This window comes from Pleurodeles waltl, chromosome 8, assembly GCF_031143425.1.
Source record: "Pleurodeles waltl isolate 20211129_DDA chromosome 8, aPleWal1.hap1.20221129, whole genome shotgun sequence".
Lineage (NCBI taxonomy): Eukaryota > Metazoa > Chordata > Amphibia > Caudata > Salamandridae > Pleurodeles > Pleurodeles waltl.
Window position 1 is genome coordinate 1,431,907,810 of NC_090447.1, and position 19,844 is coordinate 1,431,927,653.

Genomic DNA, 19,844 nt, shown 5'->3' on the forward strand with positions numbered 1-19,844 from the left:
GATGGTTTCTTGTAGGACAGAGCCGCTGTCCACAGAAGTTCCTTGGTGTTGGTGAAGGCAGTCCCCCGGGGGCTTTTCAGGGGTCGCAGGTCCAGCAGGATGCGTTGCTTCTTCTCTTGCAGCTTTTTGAAGCAGGAGACGGGCCGGGAGGGCTGGGGCCAAGTCAGTTGTTGTCTCCTTCTCTTCTCTGCACGGTTGTTAGCAGCCCTTTTCTGAGGTCGTCAGGAATCTGAAGAGCTGGGTTCATGGATGCCCCTAAATACTAAATTTAGGGTGTGTTGGGGTCAGGGGGCAGTAGCCAATGGCTACTCTCCCTGAGGGTGGCTACACCCTCCGTGTGTCAACTCCCTCTCGGGGGGGGGGGGCACATCCCTATCCCTATTGGTCCTAATCCTCCAAGGCAAGATGGAGGATTTCTCAGGAAGAGGGGGGGGGGGCACTTCAGCTCTGGACACCTTAGAGGTGGTCCTGGCTGAGCGGGTGGTGACTCATTATCCCTCTGGACTTGCCGTCAAAAGGTGGGGGCTTGTCCGGTGGGCGGGCATTTCCACTGGCTAGAGTGCCCTGGGGCACTGTAACACCAGGCTTGAGCCTTTGAGGTCCTGCAGGGGGAAGTGTGAAGCACCTCCACCCAGGACAGGCTTTGTTTCTGACTACAGAGTGCACAAAGGCACTCACTCCATGTGGTCAGAAACTTGTCTGGAAGTGGCAGGCTGGCATAGACCAGTCAGCCTTGCACTAGCAGTTAGGCTAACATACAGGGGCAACTCTAAGATGCCCGCTGTGTGCAATTTTCAATAAATCCCACACTGGCATCATGTGGGTTTATTGTGCTGTGACGTTTGATACCAAACTTCCCAGTATTCAGTGTAGCCATTATGGTGCCGTGGAGTTCGTAATGAGAAACTCCCAGACCATATACTCAGTATGGCTACCCTGCACTTACAATGTCTAAGAATTGGCTTAGACACTGTAGGGGAATAGTGCTCATGCAGCTATGCCCCCACCTGTGGTATTTGCACCCTGCCTTAGGGCTGTAAGGCCTGCTAGAGAGGTAACTTACCTATACCACAGGCAGTGGTTTGTGGGCATGGCACTCTGAGGGGCATGCCATGTCGACTGTCTTCTCCCCCCACCAGCACCCACAAGCTGCAAAGCAGTGTGCATGTACTGAGTGAGGGGTGCCTGAGCGTGGCATAATACATGCTGCAGCCCTTTTGGACCTTCCCTGGCAACAGGGCCCTTGGTACCAGTGGTATCTTTTACAAGGGACTTCACTGTGTGCCAGGACTGTGCCAACTGTGGAAACAAAGGTACAGTTTTAGGAAAATAACACTGGTGCTGGGGCCTGGTTAGCAGGGTTCCAGCACACTTACAATCAAAGCTGGCATCAACACTAGGCAAAAAGGTGGTTGGGGGGGGATGAGGGGGAGAACAGGGGTGACTATGCTAACAGTGGCATTTTCCTACAATATCTGACTGGTTAGTCCAGGTGGGTGATGTCCGTGACCTCCTCTGATAGGTGGGTCAATGCAGATAGTGTCCAACACGCTTTCAGGGTTACTTAGGAGCTACCCCGAGGGTGGGTCCCCAGACGTCTGCAAGGTTTCAGGAACTGTCAGCAAGTCTCATCTGCAAGACACTTCTGCAACCTGGACACCAGAGCCACTACTGTACTTCAGGAACCAAGATCAAACTTGTAACCAGTAGGAGGCCTCCTGCTCCAACTTTGTTTCTTCTTTCTTCAAAGACTTCTGCAACCCAGTGGTCGTGCATCCTTCAGTCACTGGGACTCTGCTGGCACTCAGGAAAGCTAGAAGTAATCTCCCTTGGAGTGAAGGAGCACTCCCCTGCATCCTCAGGCCCTTCAACGACTTTGAACGGCTCGTGGATCCTGCTGTCCCACAGACTTTTTAAGGCTCTGCAACACAGGTGGCAGTTCTGTGGTTCTCAAGAGGTCTAACCTATCTCCCTTGCAACTGGAAAGCTTGTGGTCCCTCACAGGAACCCCAGTGAACTGCATCTGCTTGTCGTTGCCAAGGCTTGTTGGCTCTTCAGTCCAAAGAGACCTCCTAGCTACAAGAAACCACAGCCTCACGTACTCTCCAGCTCCAAGAACGCTATCCTCTCTGCAACTCCTGCGACGTGGGCATCCCCTCTTTGCTGTGCTGCTGAGGGCTCCCTGTGCCTGCTGCCAGAGAGTCCTGCTGGGGGAGTTTCACCGATTCCTGCAGGCTCTCCTGACAGCTCAGGCCCAGCCCTGATGTACCTGTCAAGGTTGGGTCATCTGGACCATGCAGGTCCCCAAAACTCGAAAAACTCTTCTTGCCTTTGCCAAGGCTTGTTGGTGGTCCTGCTGACCAGTGACCCCTTCTGCAAGCCAACGACCAGTGTGGGACAGCCCGGGGATGACTCTTGGGATCCTCTTGCATCATCTGTACTCCACAGCTGCAATTCATTGTTCACCGTTTTTCAGGAAATATCACAGAGAAGGGTGGGCACTGTCCTCCTGCACTGCCTGGATACCACTGGGCGGGTTTGTCTGTCTCTCCTCAGGTCCTCTTCATCCAGAATGCATGCCTTGGTTCCACCAACATGGCCCACGGGTCACGACAGCAACTGGACAACCAAGGTCACCACTGACTTCAGCAGGAGGTTCCGACATAACTTCACCCCTATGCACCTGGGCTCCAGGTGTAGGTACACCACTGTTCTCGGTATTCACAGGTGGGGACACTATCCAACCTCCCCTGTCCCAACGGGTTTCCTCGGGGTCCTCTGGCAAGGGTCCTAAAACACGAAAACTCCAACTGCGACTTCCCCCACGTTAGCCGATGGACACGAACCTGAGATGTCTACTCTGCCATGGGCGCCTGTGGAAACCTACCTACTAAACTTTGGGGTTTTAGCACTTCCCCAGTCCTAAGGGTCTTTGGGTGGTAGTGTGGATTGGGTGTGGTTTTCACATACCATTTTTTTTTTAGTATATGGTTTGTCCTTGTTGACTCAGCTTCTACACCCCCACCCGACATCTCCGCTCCGCCAACCACGCCCTCGCCTCCATCCCCCGCATCCGACGGAAATCTTCCAGCAGCAGATCATTCTCGTACCTCGCCGCCAAGACCTGGAACACCCTCCCGCCGGATCTACGACAGACCCAGGACCTTCTTTCCTTCAGAAAACTCCTCAAGACTTGGCTCGGTGAGCAGTAGCTGCACCTCACCCCCCCCCTCGCCCCCAGCGCCTTGAAACCCTCACGGGTATGTAGCGCACTTTACAAATTGTCTGATTGATTGATTCCCCACCACCCCCATGGGGGCACATGTTATTTTATGCCTTTACTTACCTGGTACTAAATATATTTGTGTATGACCATATCACCACTTAGGAGATATACCAAAGTTAGTTCATTAGTGTGTGTTATAATAAATATTACATATTTTTCTAACACGTGTGTGGTTCTTTCCTGTTCTTCACTGACTGACCTGTGTGGTATTTGCAACCACTTTACAAGCTCCTGGATAAGCCTTAGCTGCTCTCCACACCTACCCCAATGAAAGCTCTGGTTATCTAGAGTCGCCTACACTATCACTAAGGGTTACCTGGACTCAGAACAGGGTGCCTCACCTATAGGTGGACACAATATACTGAGGCAGCCTCCTACAATGTTAGCTTTTTTCAGGAAGGCCTGAATAGTCACTTAAGATAAACAGCATTATGCAACCTTTAGGAACACGTTACAATGGCCCAATTCTTCATATTGTACTTAAAAATGGGCCACAATTCAAATCTACTTATAAGTTAAAGCTATTGTTTTGAAAAACAGCTTAAATCTTTCACAAACCCTATTTTGTTAAGTAAAGATAAAGGACAGCAGGACAATTTAGCCCCATAGACTATGATGTGAGTTTAAAAGAGAGTCTGTGCCTTTAAAAACTCAGGAACCACCAGAATCCGATCATGCTCAGCAGGTGGCAGTTGCTTCAGTTCTTTTTGACACAATGGGTAAGTGATAGGTAGGTGCCATAATTGCCTCTTGTCTTATCCCCTGGGGAGGCAGAAGGTTGCTTATTACTTAAATGGAGATTCCCTTAGGAGAGGATTGAGATTTCAGGTAAGAAACCATTCCTTCTCTCTTAAGGGATCTCCACTGATGGCCATAAGCACTGAATAGAGTATCAAGCCCATCCCCACCAAGTGATGTGGAAAAAACGGAGGAATGAGTAATCTAGTCATTTAAACAAATAAATACCTAAGGGAAGTCTGTCCTACTTGAGCATCTGTTATGGCATCCGAGTCCAAGCAGTAGTGCTTAGTGAACGTGTGAACAGATCTCCATGTAGCTGCCTTGAAAATTTCAGCTACAGGGAGATTTCTCATTAACACGGCAGTAGCTGCTTTGCCCCTTGGAGAGCGTGTCTTTGGTCTAGCTGATAATGTTTTGTTGTTTTTTTAAAAGCATACAGGAAGCAGGACACTATCCATCAGGAGAATTATTGTATGTAGCTAAACCTGTACGTACTGGGCCACAGTTGATAAATAATTGGTCTCATCTGTACAGGTCATGTGTTGTATCTAGATAAAACTTCAGAACCCTCCCTACAACTATAGAATCAATGGCTCTTTCAAAATTGGTTGAAGGATGCTGAAAGAATGGTGGTAATGAAATCATCTGATTGATATGAAGTCCGAAACAACCTTTGGGAGGAATTTCGTGTGAATCCTCATGATGACTTTGCTAAAGTGAAAGACTGTGAATGGTTTGCGGGAATGTAATGCTTGGATATTGCTAATCCTACGAGCTGATGTGATAGCGTTGTGTTGCCGGTCAGCTCCAAACCACCAACGGTGTCTCCAATGGTGCCACGCCGCTGCACCTATATACTCCTCCAGTCTTCTTCACAAAAGAAGACAGGCACTACCTAAACATGCTCAGCATAATTATTCAAGTAGGTAGGAAAACGGAACGCGTTTCGGCAGTAACGCCTTTCTCAATCTGAAAAACATTGCAATCTTGCCCCACATTTTATCCAGTCATGTATTACTTACTACACCCGCTGTGCAACATGAAAGTGAAGAAATACTTAAGGTGCTTGATACTAAACTTAGTTGTCAAACATTTAAAATATTCACATGTCCATTATATCTTTTTTTACATATTGAGCTGTGATGTTATGGTTCACAACTCCCAATTCAAAACTTCTCAAAGCGCTTTCCCAAGTGAGATGTTGCAGGGATGACTTGAGAATGGGTTCAAAAAGGTCCTATATGAGACTTGAAAAGGCCAATGTTAAGCTCCTAGGGAGGTGAGGGACACTTAATGGGAGGGAAAAACTTCTTTAACTCTTATAGAAAATCCTTGATCATGGGGAGTGTGAAAAAATAGGATTTTAAGGAAATTTTCTGCAGGCAGTAAGGGCTGCCAATCAAACTTTAATTTAAGAGAATTCCAAGCCAGGTCTTGCCAAATGTAATAAGTATGGAAGAATTACATCTTCTTGCCAAGTTGTAGAGTCTTTGTTTTTGGAAGAAAACCAAATGCAAAAATCACTTCCACTTGAAGGCATATGCAAAGAGGTTGAGGGCCGCTTAGCCTCCTTGAGAATGTCCATGCAGTCTTGTGGCAGGTTCAAGTGTCTGTATTGCACGAGCTCAGGAGCCATGCAGCCAAATTCAAGGAGGAGAGATTGGGGTGAACCGTGTGTCCTCTGAATAACATTAGCGGGTCCAGTCTGCATGGCAGCTTGAGATGTGGACACACTGACCGGTGAAGCAGGTCCATGAACCACGATTGGCGTGGCCACTCCAGAGCTTTTAAGATCATCATGGCTCTCGAGTGGGACAGTTTGATGAGAACTGATGGGATCAGGGCGAATCAGTAGAAAAGTGAAGAGAAAATTGCCAGACCAGTGGATCCAAAGGGCATTCCCCCAGTGTCCCTGGTTGGAAGCACCTTGAGAAAAAGCTCTAGCATTTTTTGTTTTACGTTGTGGCGAACAAGTCGATGGTTGGAGCACCCCACAGTCTGAAGATATTTTGTATGATGCTGTTGTGGACCCATTCTTGGCTTTATTGCAGAACTCTGCTGAGTGTCCTCTTAAACAATTTGTACACCTGGAAGGTGAGTTGCCATGATCCTCAGATCCCTGGCTATGAACCATTTTCAAATCGTCTGTGTGACAAGGGCATGGATCTCCTCCCCCCGCTTATTGAGGTAGTACATGGTGGTTGTATTGCCTGTCTGAAAAGGGACTAGGTCTTGAATGATGGCCGAAAGGTTTTCAGCGCTAGATGAACTGCCTGGAGCTCGAGGAGGCTGGTGTGATAGGTCATCTCTTTCTGAGACCATGTGCCCTGAAGTTGGAGGGGTTCCATGTGGGCTCCCGATCCTAGCAGTGATGCACCCATAGCTATAGTTTGAGATGGAACCGGGTGATTAAATGGCATTCATTGAAGCAGGTTGGCTGGAGAGCAACACCACTTCAGGGACTGCTTTACATGAAGGGATAGCTTCATCCTGTCATCACAGTTGCCCGTTAATTGGTCTCACTGGTCCTCAAGACCACTGGATAAGAGCTTTTCATGGGAGAGTGACACTTCTGAAGGATTGATAAAAGTCTGTCCTCCAAAGGACATGCACTTGCCTGAACAGTGTCGATGGAGGCTCTGAAATAAAGCAAAGTTTGAACCAGGGTAGATGTTGACTTGCTGAGGTTGACACAAAGCCACAACCGTTGAAGGAGATTGCAAGTCCGGTTTAAATGAAGCTGGGCTTCCTGAGAAGTTGATGCCTTTATTAGCCAATCATTTAGGTATGGGAAGACAAAATATTCAATGTTTTCTGAGGTAGGCAGCCACTACTATCATGCACTTCAATAATATTCAGGGTGCTGACTTTAGGCTAAATGTAAGTACTTGGCACTGATAATGATCCTACCCCACAACAAACCTTAAGAACTTTCAATGTTTTCTGGAGATTGGAAGATGAAACATCTTTAAGGTGGATGAAGGAGAGCCAACCTCCCTGATGTAAATTGGGGACAGATGGGATGTAATGCCAGCATCCAGAACTTCTCTAGCCTAATCCATTTCTTGTCAACTTTGAGATCAAGTATGGGTCTGAATTCTTTCTGGTCTCTCCCCCCCCCCCCACCCCACCCCCAACCAGAAAGTATCTGGAATACATTCCTGTCTTCCATTGTCTGTGGGGAATGGCTTCCACCGCCTGTATTTGTATGAGGATGTTGACTTCCGACCGTTGCAATGGTAGATGGAAATTGGACTGCTTTGAAGGTATGGTCCGTGGGGGGACTGGTGGATCTGAGACAATACCCATGATGAACAATATTTAGAACTTGGGCGTCTTGCATGATTTCTTTTTACCACTCTTCCAGATAATGAGAATAATGCACCCTACCATAGTGCGTATGGCTTTGATCCTGATGGTTGTTTACCCCCTTAAACAGGCTGTTAGGTGGATGTTCCCCCGTCTGCTTTAGTTGGTGTTGGTGATAAAGTTGGTGGTGGTGTTATTGCTGACTACCTTGATACCATTGAGGGGTTTGAACCCACTGAGGGTAAAAACAACGCTGGTAGGGCCTGGGAGACTTTCTTTCTCTTTTAAGTCACTTTAAACTCACTGCTTTAAGCCTTCATGTGAGCCATCTCATCATCAGTATGGCTTCCAAAGTGGGTGGAACCTGAGAAGAGGATGTTCAGTAATCTATGTTGAGACTCCAGCTTGAAGGATGTTAAATGGAACCAAGAATGCTTTGTTAAAACTACTCCATGGCAGTATTCAGTGCTGCTAACAGGGAAGAGTCTGCTGCTGCACTTATGACTTGAATTGAGACCATAAAGCCCTCATTAACAACCTCTATGAAGGCTTCCTGTTTGTCTCTGTGGAGATGTTCTGCAAACTGCTGAATAGAGTCCCATAGTGCTCTATTGTATCTGCCAAGAAGGGCACTGTCGTAGGGTTCTTCACAGGGAGGTCATCGGGCTTCTATTTATCCTTAAGAAATTGGCCAAACCAGGGGTGACTATTCAAATGGTATTTATTTCAATTCCCATACAGAATCCTGATCAGTGGATATAGTCATTTATATAACTCTGTATGTCTAGTCCTTCTCTTCTTCTCCTCCTTCCATCCCGAGGTTACAGTTTCTTTTGTTCTTTTATCCTTTAAGGTCATCAGGATTTCACTGGTATCCGGCACTCAGGCAGCCAGCGAGAGGAAGGGAAAACAACAACAAGCCATTGTCAGGTAAGTGTTTCTATCTTGTTTTTATTTTATTTGCATGCAATAGGGGAGGGGTCGTGAGGGAGTCCCTCTGTGAAGCACAACTTTTTACATGTGCTAAGTGCTGCCCATGTGCCAAAGAAAAAAAAAAGGGGGAAGGAAGTCGTGGATCCTTTTTGGTTTGTGTGTGTGTGTATTTAAAAAAAAAAAAAAAAAAAAAAAAATGTATTTATTGTTGTGGGTTACCCCGTGCTAGATTTAAAAAAATGTGCCCCAGGGCTTCCCGTCACTTAGGCGATGCAGGCAGGGCACGGGGGGGGGGGGGGGGCTTCTCGGGCCAGCCACTGACTGGGCTAGGATGAGGGCGCCTGCTGGTCATTCCTGCACTGGTAGGTGGTTGCACTTAGTCCTGGGGGCTGCAGGTGCAGTGCTTGGTCCAGGTGTCTGTTCCTTTGTTACCAGGCAGTCCCGGTCAGGGGGAGCCTCTGGATCCTCTCTGCAGGCGTCGCTGTGGGGGTGCAGGGAGGTCGACTCAGGGTACCCACGTCATTGTAGTCGCCTGGGAGTCCTCTCTGGGGTGTTGGTTCTCCTGAAGACGAGCCGGGGGCGTCAGGTACAGAGTGTGAAGTCTCACGCTTCCAACGGGAAGAGAGAGTTCTTTAAAAGTTGCTTCTTTGTTGCAAAGTTGTTGCAGGTTTTGAACAGTGCCGCTGTTCTCAGGAGTTTCTTGGTCCTTCGGGCTCACGGCAGTCTTCTGCTGAGTCCTCAGAGGTCGCTGGTCCCTGTTGGATGCGTCGCTGTGTAGGTTCTGGAGGAAGGCCGGTAGGGCTGGGGCCAAGTCAGTTGTCGTCTCCGTCGTCTCTGCGGGGCTTTCAGGTCAGCAGTCCTTGTAGGTTGCAGGAATCTGATTTCCTGGGTTCAGGGTCACCCTAAATACTATAAATACTAAATTTAGGGGTGTTTTGAGGAGGCTACACCCTCTTTGTGCCTCCTCCCTGAGGGGAGGGGGTACATCCCCATTCCTATTGGGGGAATCCTCCAAACTCAAGATGGAGGATTTCTAAAGGCAGGTGTCACCTCAGCTCAGGGCACCTTAGGGGCTATCCTGACTAGTAGGTGACTCCTCCTTATCTTTCTCATTATCTCCTCCAGCCTTGTCACCAAAAGTGGGGGTAGTGGCCGGAGGGGTGGGCATCTCCACTAGCTGGGATGTCCTGGGGTGCATGAACAAAAGGCATGAGCCTTTGAGGCTCATTGGCAGGTGTTACAGTTCCTGTAGGAGAAGGTGAGAAGCACCTCCACCCAGTACAGGCTTTGTTCCAGGCCACAGAGTGACAAAGGCACTCACCCCATGTGGCCAGAAACTCGTCTGTTTGTGGCAGGCTGGTGGAAACTGGTCAGCCTAGCACTAGGAGTCGGGCTGGTATTCAGGAGGCATCTCTAAGATGCCCTCTGGGTGTATTTGAAAACAAATCCCACACTGGCATCAGTGTGCATTTATTGTGCTGAGAACTTTGATACCAAACTTTCCAGATTTCAGTGTAGCCATTAAAACTGTGGAGTTTGTGTTTGACAAACTCCCAGACCATATACTCTTTGTGGCTACCCTGCACTTATAATGTTTAAGATTTTGCTTAGACACTGTAGGGGCATAGTGCTCATGCAACTATGCCCTCACCTGTGGTATAGTGCACCCTGCCTTAAGTCTGTAAGGCCTGCTAGAGAGGTGACTTACCTATACCACAGGCAGTGAGATGTGGGCATGGCACCTGAGGGGAGTGCCATGTCGACTTAGTCATTTTCTCCCCACCAGCACACACAAGCTGTGAGGCAGTGTGCATGTGCTGAGTGAGGGGTTCCCAGGGTGGCATAATACATGCTGCAGCCCTTAAAGACCTTCCCTGGTCACAGGACCCTTGGTACCAGGGGTACCATATACAAGGGACTTATCTGTGTGCCAGTGCTGTGCCAATTGTGGGAACAAAGGCACAGTTTAGGGAAAGAACACTGGTGCTGAGGCCTGGTTAGCAGAGTTCCAGCACACTTTCAATCATAACTGGCATTAAAAAAAAGGCAAAAAGTTAGGGGGTAACCATGCCAAGGAAGGCATTTCTTCACAAGGAGGCATTGATGGTGGTGGAGGAGGAGGTAAGAATGTTGGAGGAGTAGTTGGTATGACAATAGGTGAAGAGGGGGAGCTCTTTTTTCTTGCCTCCTGTTGTGTCTTCTAAATCAAAAGACTCCTCTGCGTCGATTTGCTCCTTGACTGCGACCTTTATTGGCGTCTTGACGCCAAACGACTTCTGCCTGGAGCATGTTAGGATATTGGTGGTCCCTAGGTTCTTGAAGGCGCATACTCTTTTAAACTCACATAATGACGGCCTATGGGGCTACACTGTCCTGTTATCCTTCATCTCTTTACTTTACAAAAAAAGGTTTGTGAAAGAGATTTAAGCTGTTTTTCAAAACAATAGCTTTAAATTATAAGTACATATATTTTTGGCCCTTAAGTCAATATGAAGAACTGGGCCACTGTAAACTGTTCCTATGGGCTGTATTATGTTCTTTATCTTAAGTGACTCTGCAGGCCTTACTGAAGAAAGGCGAACATCTACACTTAAGATGATATACAATGATAAAGGGCTCCGAGGTCCCTGCATGTGGGAGGGGCTATTCAGTGCTTATGACTATCAATGGAGAGCCCTTAAGAGAGAAGGGGTGATATGTATAACACGTCCTGCTCCAAATGACAATTCTATGGATTTGGAGATAGTCGCGGGAACTTACCTTTCTTATGTTTGTCTCCATTGTGTTTCAGATTCCTGTTATGTTTATGTCATCTTTCCTTCAACGTGAAAACAGGGATTCTGGTGACCTCAAACAAAGCCAAGTTAATCATTTCCCCTAGCGGACACCCTTAGCCCTGGCCACAAACAGTGTGGTTTCTGGAGTCGTGATCATAGCCAATGCAGCAAAAGGTAGTTGCTGTGGGGGTCAGTGATTGACATTTGACCCCTACAGTCTCTGCATAGCTTAAATCCTTATCTCTTGGGGGCAGTGGGGAAGATATTCTGCACTGCAGCACTGGTTTGGAGAGAAAAATGAAATATCGAAAGAGCTCCTGACAGGACTGTGAAAGGGTGAGCCTCAGATCCGATTCAGAGGCACATAAAAAAGGGACCGACATCTGCACAATGGGGTGGACATTAAAGCTCCAATGTTATCATGATGTTGCTGCTTCTGGCGCTAATGTGGAGCCTGTGCACCCTCTACCACTGTGGAAGAACTATGGTAAAGAATCCAGATCCACACTTGTACCTAAAATATATTAAAAAGGTAAAAACTCTGCAGGTAGAAATGTCCCTCAAAAAAGCTCATCCCTAGACCTTTGAGGATGGCTTAAAATGGAACAGGCTGTCAAGTATGTGGGAAAGAAGGCCTCAGATAACCTAACTGGCAGTCACTAGCAAATAATGCCTATGAACTAGGAGGATTATTACATTTAAGGATAAGAGAGTCAGTTTCCGCTGAATGTATCTTTTACATCTTATTCGTAAAAAAGATCATTTAACATCTGCAGAATAGTACAGGGTCCATTTTTTGAGTGCTTAAACGTAGATAAAGCATCAACTTTTAAAGAATGTTGTTCTGGGACAAAAAGGCTGAAGGGCGGGAACCTGGTCTACTATGATTTCTGCCTGCTGCTGCATAAAAGAGAAACTGTGGTTACTGCACCCATGGAGTACTGACCTGTTAAATGTTCTCCAATACAGTTACACGAAGGGCAACAAAGTGACACTCTGGTGCTGTGTTGTTTTTTAAGTTTTAAGACAAAGTTTCTGGATCAAATCAGGTTGATGAGAATATGAAAAATATATTATTTGCCCTAAATCCTTCTTCAATATTCTAAGCTTCAAAACAAGTAAATGCAATTAAGGAAATAAGATGCATGAGAAAAGACCATACTGAGATTGAAAAAGAAAATCAAGGAGTACCCGAAATGGATATGAAACAAAAATAAACTGATACATAATTTTAGTTATACATCAATAATAAACTTATTTTATTAATTAACAAGAAACTTTATGATCAAAATTGTCAAGTACCTGGTTCATTTCTCGTTTATTCGGATTATCATTTTTCTTCATCGGAGATAGTTGCTCTTCCGGTGATGGTTCTTCATCTGAACTGCTTAACAGTCGAAGTATTGCCCGTCGAGCTGAAGCCCGGGTTGGGGGATGAAGATTAATCCCTGCATCAGCAGTCCAATCTGAATATTCACTTGATGCATCACTGCATATAACAAAACACATTTCCAGAATATTTTTCATCCAAACAAGGATAATTTGTGGAAAAAAACATTCACTATACAAGGAAATGAAGGAGGATGTGCTTTTTAGGTCCCACCGAAATGGTCAAAGCCTGTTATGGACTACATGAACAAATTACTTGCCTTTGGTAACACCTTATCTGGTAGAGAATATCTAGTCAGAGATTTTTAAGCAGTACCCCTGTATGTCTGTATGTGATGTGATTCGGCATCAGCAGTGAAGTGGCTAGACCTATAAAGGCGCCACCAGAGCATGCTGACATCAGTTAATTTTATGACTTTCTATGCCAGGAGCGCAGAGCCACATGAGAGCTGGCCACTGGTGTAGCAAAAATAAGGCCCTGAGAAGGATGTCCCTGATACTACAATCGGCTTGCAGAGCAGAGAGGACAGAAGGGTCAGTAAGAAATCTGCAGGCAGATAGTCTCTGCCAGAAAAGGCGTTACTAAAAGTAATTAACTTGTTCATCCGGTAGAGACTTCTAGCCACAGATTCCTTACTTTAGAATAGATACCCAAGCAAATCCTTACCCGGAGGTGGGTCTGCAAAGCCAATTCTAGATCAAAAAGTCCTGTAGGACTGAACTGGCAAAGTGCCAGCTGCGACGGACCTTACTGTCCAAGCAGTAGTGTTTGGTAAACATTTGCAAGGATGCCCACATTTCTGCCTGACAGATATACAGGACAGGAACTCCGTAGGCTAACGCAGTGGTCTCAGCCTTATCTCTACTGGAATGAGCACCAAACCCTGAAGGGGTTGCTTCTTGGTCAATGCATGGCAGATTGCAATACAGAGCATGAGCACTATCAAACTAGAGAGAGTCAGTTTCTGTACAGTCTTCCCCTTCTTTCCTCCTATGTACATCACAAAGAGGTAATCGTCCACCCCGAAAGTCTTTTGTATGGTTTAGGTAGAATGACAACGCTCATTTGGATCCAGGTTATGGAGTTTGCCCTTTTCTTTAGGAGGATAAGGTGAAGGAAAGGTAGGCAAGGTGATGATTTAGGCTACATGGAAGGGTGGCAAGACATATGGAAGGAACGAGTCATGTGTCCAGAGAACCAATTGGTCAGCATAGCAGGTAGTGTATGGAGGGGTGTGCTGAAAACGCCTGTAATTCGCTGACCCTCTTAGTCGATGTTATGGCCACTAGAAGAACAAGTTACTTACCTTCGGTAACGAAGTATCTGGTAGAGACTATCTAGCTGCTGATTCCTTACCTTAGAATTCCCTGGCGTCAGTTTCGAATCCGGAGTTTTTTGTGAGCAGTACCCTGCGTGTGCGCCGTCTGACGGCGCTGTTCGGATCCGCGTGCGTCGACCAGCTCCGCGTGCGTCGTTGGAGTTGTCTATGACGTCACGGTTGTCTATATAGACGCCGTCTCGGCGTGCGTACGTCAGTTCTTTTCCACAACTTCACGCGCCAGAAGCACAGAGTCATGGAAGAACCTATTAATACACTTTTAACCTCTTTGACTGTTTGGAGAAAAACACTTTCATGCCTGTAAGAAAGGCAAAAAGTTGCCAAAATGAAACATAAATATATATATACATACATATATATATATATATATATATATATATATATATACATACATATATATACATAAATATATATATATATATATATATATATATATATATACATACATATATACATATACATATATATATATTTCGGAAAAACTGGTGCAGTGTAATCGCACACCAAGGGCTGCACAACATCCAAAATAGGCTCGTAAAAATGTAGAGTCAGAGACCACTTGTAATTAATTTCATTGGCTGCTATTTATTGAAAAAAAGTTTAAATGCAGGTTAAATTCGAACTGCATAAAAAGGTATAAGAAGCACAAAAAAAGTCAATAATGTGCCCACCAAGAACAAACACACGCTGTCCCAACCAGATGTCAACACGTTTCGGCAAAAGCCTTCAACAGGACACATATGTACATGATAAAAAATTTCCCCAGAGTGGAGAGGCTTGGGCGGGTGTAAGGAATATGCAGCTAGATAGAGTCTCTACCAGATACTTCGTTACCGAAGGTAAGTAACTTGTTCATCTGATAGAGACTTCTAGCTGAAGCTTCCTTACCTTAGAGTATATACCCAAGCCATAACCCATGGCGGTTGGTCTGAAGGAGATTTCTTTTTTTTTTATACAAGGAAGTCCTGCAAGACAGAATGGGCAAAATGCCCCTCTCTCCTCACCTGGCTATCCAGGCAGTAGTGCTTCGCGAATGTGTGTAAAGAAGCCCACGTTGCGGCCTGACATATATCCACCACCGGTACGCCACGTGCCAACGCAGTGGTAGCAGCTTTCCCCCTAGTGGAATGAGCTCTCAAGCCCTCAGGAGGCTGCTTCTTCGCCAAAGCGTAGCATATTTTTATACAGAGAACGACCACCCGGAACTCTTTAGTGCGGTCAAGGTAGAACGATAACGCTCTTTTTGGGTCCAGTCGATGGAGACGCTCCTCTTCATTAGAGGGATGCGGTGGTGCAAAGAAGGTGGGCAGGGTGATATTTTGACCCAGATGGAAAGGGGTCACCACCTTGGGGAGGAAAGAGGCACAAGTTCTTAACACCACCTTGTCAGGATATATATTGAGATAAGGAGGTTTAGAAGATAAAGCCTGCCGCTCACTCACTCTCCTGGCAGATGTAATTGCCACCAAAAAGGCTGTCTTAATAGTGAGCAGCTGGAGAGGACAGTTATGCAAGGGCTCGAAAGGAGCACACATAAGGAAGGTAAGAACCAAATTAAGATCCCACTGGGGCATAACGAAAGGAACAGTTGAGAACAGATGTACAAGCCCTTTCAAAAACCTCTGTACTATAGGTGATTTAAACAGAGATGGTTGATCAGGCAACTGAAGAAAAGCCGATAAGGTTGCAAGATAGCCCTTAAGAGTCCCCAAGGAGGAACCCTGCTGGGCGAGAGACAAAATAAACAAAAGGATGTTAGACAGAGAAGAAGAAAGAGGATCAATAGACCTCTCTGAACAATAACAAAACGTTTCCAACGGCAGGCGTAGATCGACTTAGTAGAGGGACGCCTGGCTGCCAGAATGAAATCACTGACCTCGGGAGGGAGGTCATAAACCATCAACTGTCGCCGCTCAATCTCCACGCATGAAGGCGCAGAGTTGACAGTTTCGGGTGGAGAACCTTCCCCTGCTGCTGCGACAGAAGATCCTCCCGAAGAGGCAGCCTGATTGGAGGACCGATGCTCATTTTGAGAAGCTCTGGATACCAAACTCTCCGTGCCCAATCCGGAGCCACAAGGATTACTTGGGCCTGGTCGTTCTTCATTTTCTTGAGAACTCTGGGAAGAAGTGGAATAGGCGGAAAGGCGTACAGGAGGCCTGAACTCCACTCGCAACGAAAAGCGTCACCTAGCGATAGCCCCCTTGGAAACTCCAACGCGCAAAACTGCTGACATTGCGCGTTCTCTGCGGAGGCGAACAGATCTAACCAAGGCTCTCCCCACTGCTGAAAGAGTCCTTGCGCCACCTCCGGATGGAGACAACATTCGTGATCCTCTAAGCATTTTCGGCTGAGTTCGTCTGCTCTGGCGTTCAGAGAACCTGCCAGGTGTTGAACCACCAGGGTCATGCCCTGCTGTTCCAGCCATGTCCAGAGGCGTTAAGCCTCTTGACAAAGGGTCCACGACCCCACACAGCTCTGCTTGTTGCAGTACCACATTGCGTAGTGTTGTCCGTGAACACCTGCACCACCTTCTCTTGCTAGCCGGATCGCCCAAAGCTACAAAAAGTTGATGTGGAGCCTGTATTCCGCCAGAGACCAGTGACCTCTGATCTCCACCTCCCCCAGATGGCCGCCCCATCCCTGAAGTGACGCATCTGTCACTACCGTTAGATCTGGTTGGGGAAGGGAGAGGGGTCTGAACTCGCAGTTCACTAGCCACCACTGCAGATCTTCCGCAGTCCTCTCCGAGATCTGAACTATGTCGGTAAGATTTCCTTGATGCTGTGCCCATTGGAACTTCAGGTCCCACTGCAGAGCCCTCATGCGCCATCTGGCATGCTTGACCAACAGGATGCAGGAAGCCATGAGTCCTAGCAGCCTGAGAGTCTGTCTCACCGAGATCCAGGATAGAGGCCGAAACATCGGAATCATAACCTGAATATCCTTAAACCGCTGATCGGGAGGATAAGCCCAATACTGCACTGTGTCCAGAACAGCTCCGATGAAAGAGCTTCTGAGAGGGAGTCAGGTGTGACTTCGGCACATTTATAGTGAACCCCAGCAAATGCAGGAGGTCCGCCGTTGTCTGGAGGTGGGTGACGAGAGCCTGGGGCGTAGGAGCCTTCAACAGCCAATCGTCCAGGTAGGGGAAGACTGAAATCCCTGACCTGGGCAAATGAGCTGCCACCACCGCCATCACCTTTGTGAACACCCGAGGGGCACTGGTGAGACCGAAAGGAAGCATGGTAAACTGAAAGTGCTTGTGGCCCACCTTCACCGCAGGTAACGTCTGTGGCTTGGCAGGATAGGAATATGGAAATAAGAATCCTGCAAATCCAACGCTACCATCCAGTCTCCTTGGTCTAGGGCAGACAAACCCTGAGCAAGAGTGAGCATCTTGAATTTCTCCTTCTTGAGGAAGAGATTGACGTCCCTTAAATCCAAAATAGGGCAGAGGCCCTTTGTCTTTTTGGGAATCAGAAAGTAGCGGGAAAAACAACCACTGTCTACTTCTGATATCGGGACTCTTTCTATGGCTCCCTTGGCCAGAAGAGCCGAAACTTCCTCGCGGAGCAAAGCTAAATGGTCCTCCATCAGCCATTCCTTTGTTGGAGGGATAGAAGGAGGGAAAGACTGGAAGGGAAGGGAGTAGCCCTTCCGTATGATCTGCAGGACCCACTTGTCCGTGGTGATGGAAAGCCAGTGAGGGAGATGAAAACGAATCCTCGCTCCAACTGAACAGATGTGATCCCGCAGAACTACACTAGGAGGGCTTGGGCGCAGTGGAGGGGGGCTGTGTGGCGGTGGACCGCTGGCCAGACCCTCTCGGTCTGATGGTACCACGACCACATCCTCTTCCGGGATGCTGTGAAGCCTGAGGGCGGTGGCTAAATTGTGGCTGGCATGGCACCACACCCCTCCCAAAGCCTCAGAAGGGGCGAAAAACAGACTGCTGTCGTGCCGACGTTGAAAGGCCCAAAGATCTGCCCGTGGCTCGAGAATCCTTGAGCCTCTCAAACGCAGAGTCTGCCTTTTCGCCAAAAAGGTGAGAGCCATCAAAGGGCATGTCCATCAAGCTGGACTGGACATCCCCTGAAAAACCAGTGGAACGTAGCCAGGCGTGGCGACAAAGGGCCACTGACGATAATATCGCTCTGCCCAGCGAGTCGGTCGTATCCAAGCCACACCGGATTGTAAACTTGGCTGCATCTCTCCCATCCTTTACAGCCTGGGTGAGAGTGTCCCGCACGCCCTCCGGGACCTGGGGCAGCACTTGCGCCACCGTATCCCATAAAGTATGGGAATAACGGCCCAATAGGCAAGAGGTGTTTACAGACCTCAATGCCAGGCTGGAGGAAGAAAAGATCTTCCCAAGCTGATCCAGCCTCTTGGATTCCCTATCCGGGGGAGCGGAAGGGAAGGCACCACGTGAAGTAGAGGCTTGGACAACCAAGCTCTCAGGAGTGGGGTGTTATGTTAGGAAACTAGGGTCGCTGGGAGCGGGTCTATGGCGGCGGCCGACCGTCCTATTCACAGGAGCCCCTGTGCTGGGTTTGGACCACGTACCCAGAAGGACGTCTGTAAGAGCCTCATTGAAGGGCAACAACGGTTCCAATGTTGACACCCCCGGCTGAAGCACTTCTGTCAGGATATTTGTCCTGACTGGCACCGTAGGCAAATCCAGGTCCAAGACCTCAGCTGCCCCTACGCACCACCATAGCGAAAGAAGCCCCCTCCTCCGTAGCCACATTAGGAGGAGAGAGCATACCAGTATCTGGAGATGTGTCCAGTCCACTGGCCTCCCCTAGATCCACATACCAGTCCTGTTGCAGTCCTGATTCTAAAGGGTCCTCAGACCCCTCCCATTCCTCTCCTGCATCTGGTTCTTCTAAATAATGCTCAGACAATGATCTGGGCCGAATCGGCTCCGTCGAAGTCGGAGTCGTCGCACCAGCTTCGGATCATCCGGAATAAGGATGGGGCTGCCACCGGTGGGCGCCGGAATCGTCGACGTCGGACCCGGCGCCGAAGGAGGTTGACTGTGTGAAACCACGCCGGTCCAGATCCATTTTCGGATCCTGAGGTCCCCAACGGTTTCGAGGCCCAAGCCGCCGGCGTCGAATCCGAAGGGGCCCCTGCTGACCCTAAGACCCACCCGAGGGTACAGCCCGCTCAAAAACGAGACGCATGGCCTCGTAAAATTCTTTAATTTGAGCGGGGGTCGATCCGATCCCCGGAAAGGGGGGAAGACGCGGAGTCGACCCTGGCGACGGCTCCGCAGAACCGCGCTCGGAACGTCGACGTTCCCTAGACGCCTCGTCGGTCGACGGGCGTGGCGAAGACGAAGTCCGCTTGGACTTCTTCTTCTTGTGCCTCTTACCTTCCGATGGCCTCGAGTGCGAGGAAGAGGACTTGGGGCTCGGGGAGCGGTACCTCGTCCGCCTCCTACTGCGGGACCGTGACCGAAGACGAATGTCAGGCCGCAAGAAGCTTAAGGGATCTCTCCCTCAAGGCCTTCGGCGCCATGGCCCGACAATCTGAGCACGAGGTGGAATCGTGGTCCTTGTCCAAGCACCAAAGACAAACTCGGTGCGGATCTGTCACCGACATGGTGCAATGACATGCACCACACGGCTTGAATCCTGTCTTTCTCGAAGACATGACTCCAAACAGTCAAAAAAGCGTCGACAAACCGTCTAAGCATGGTAGCTCTTTCCAAAAACTGCGCTTAACCGGCGCAGAAGGAAAAGAACTGACGTACGTGCGCCGAGACGGCGTCTTTATAGACAACCATGACGTCAGACTCCAACGACGCTGACGACGCACGCAGAGCAGGTCGACGCACGCGGATCCAAACGACGCCGTCTGACGGCGCGCGCGCAGGGTACTGCTCACAAAAAACTCCGGATTCGAAGCTGACGCCAGGGAATTCTAAGGTAAGGAAGCTGCAGCTAGAAGTCTCTATCAGATCGAAAGTTCTGATGGTCAAGAGTCTAAGAGGGCAATTGTGCAGAGGCTCAAAAGGTGCACACATCAAAAAAGTGAGTATCACATTCAGATCCCACT

The 19,844-nt window shown here is 48.3% G+C and overlaps 1 protein-coding gene across 1 annotated transcript in view; it reads right to left on the reverse strand.

Moving 5' to 3' along the window:
- Positions 1 to 19,844, reverse strand: part of BRWD1 (bromodomain and WD repeat domain containing 1) — a 1,722,898-nt gene that overhangs the window by 627,530 nt on the left and 1,075,524 nt on the right. The window contains exon 23 of the mRNA XM_069202575.1: positions 12,349 to 12,535. Coding sequence (XP_069058676.1) covers positions 12,349 to 12,535 — 187 coding nt within the window. The remainder of the gene's footprint in view (positions 1 to 12,348; positions 12,536 to 19,844) is intronic.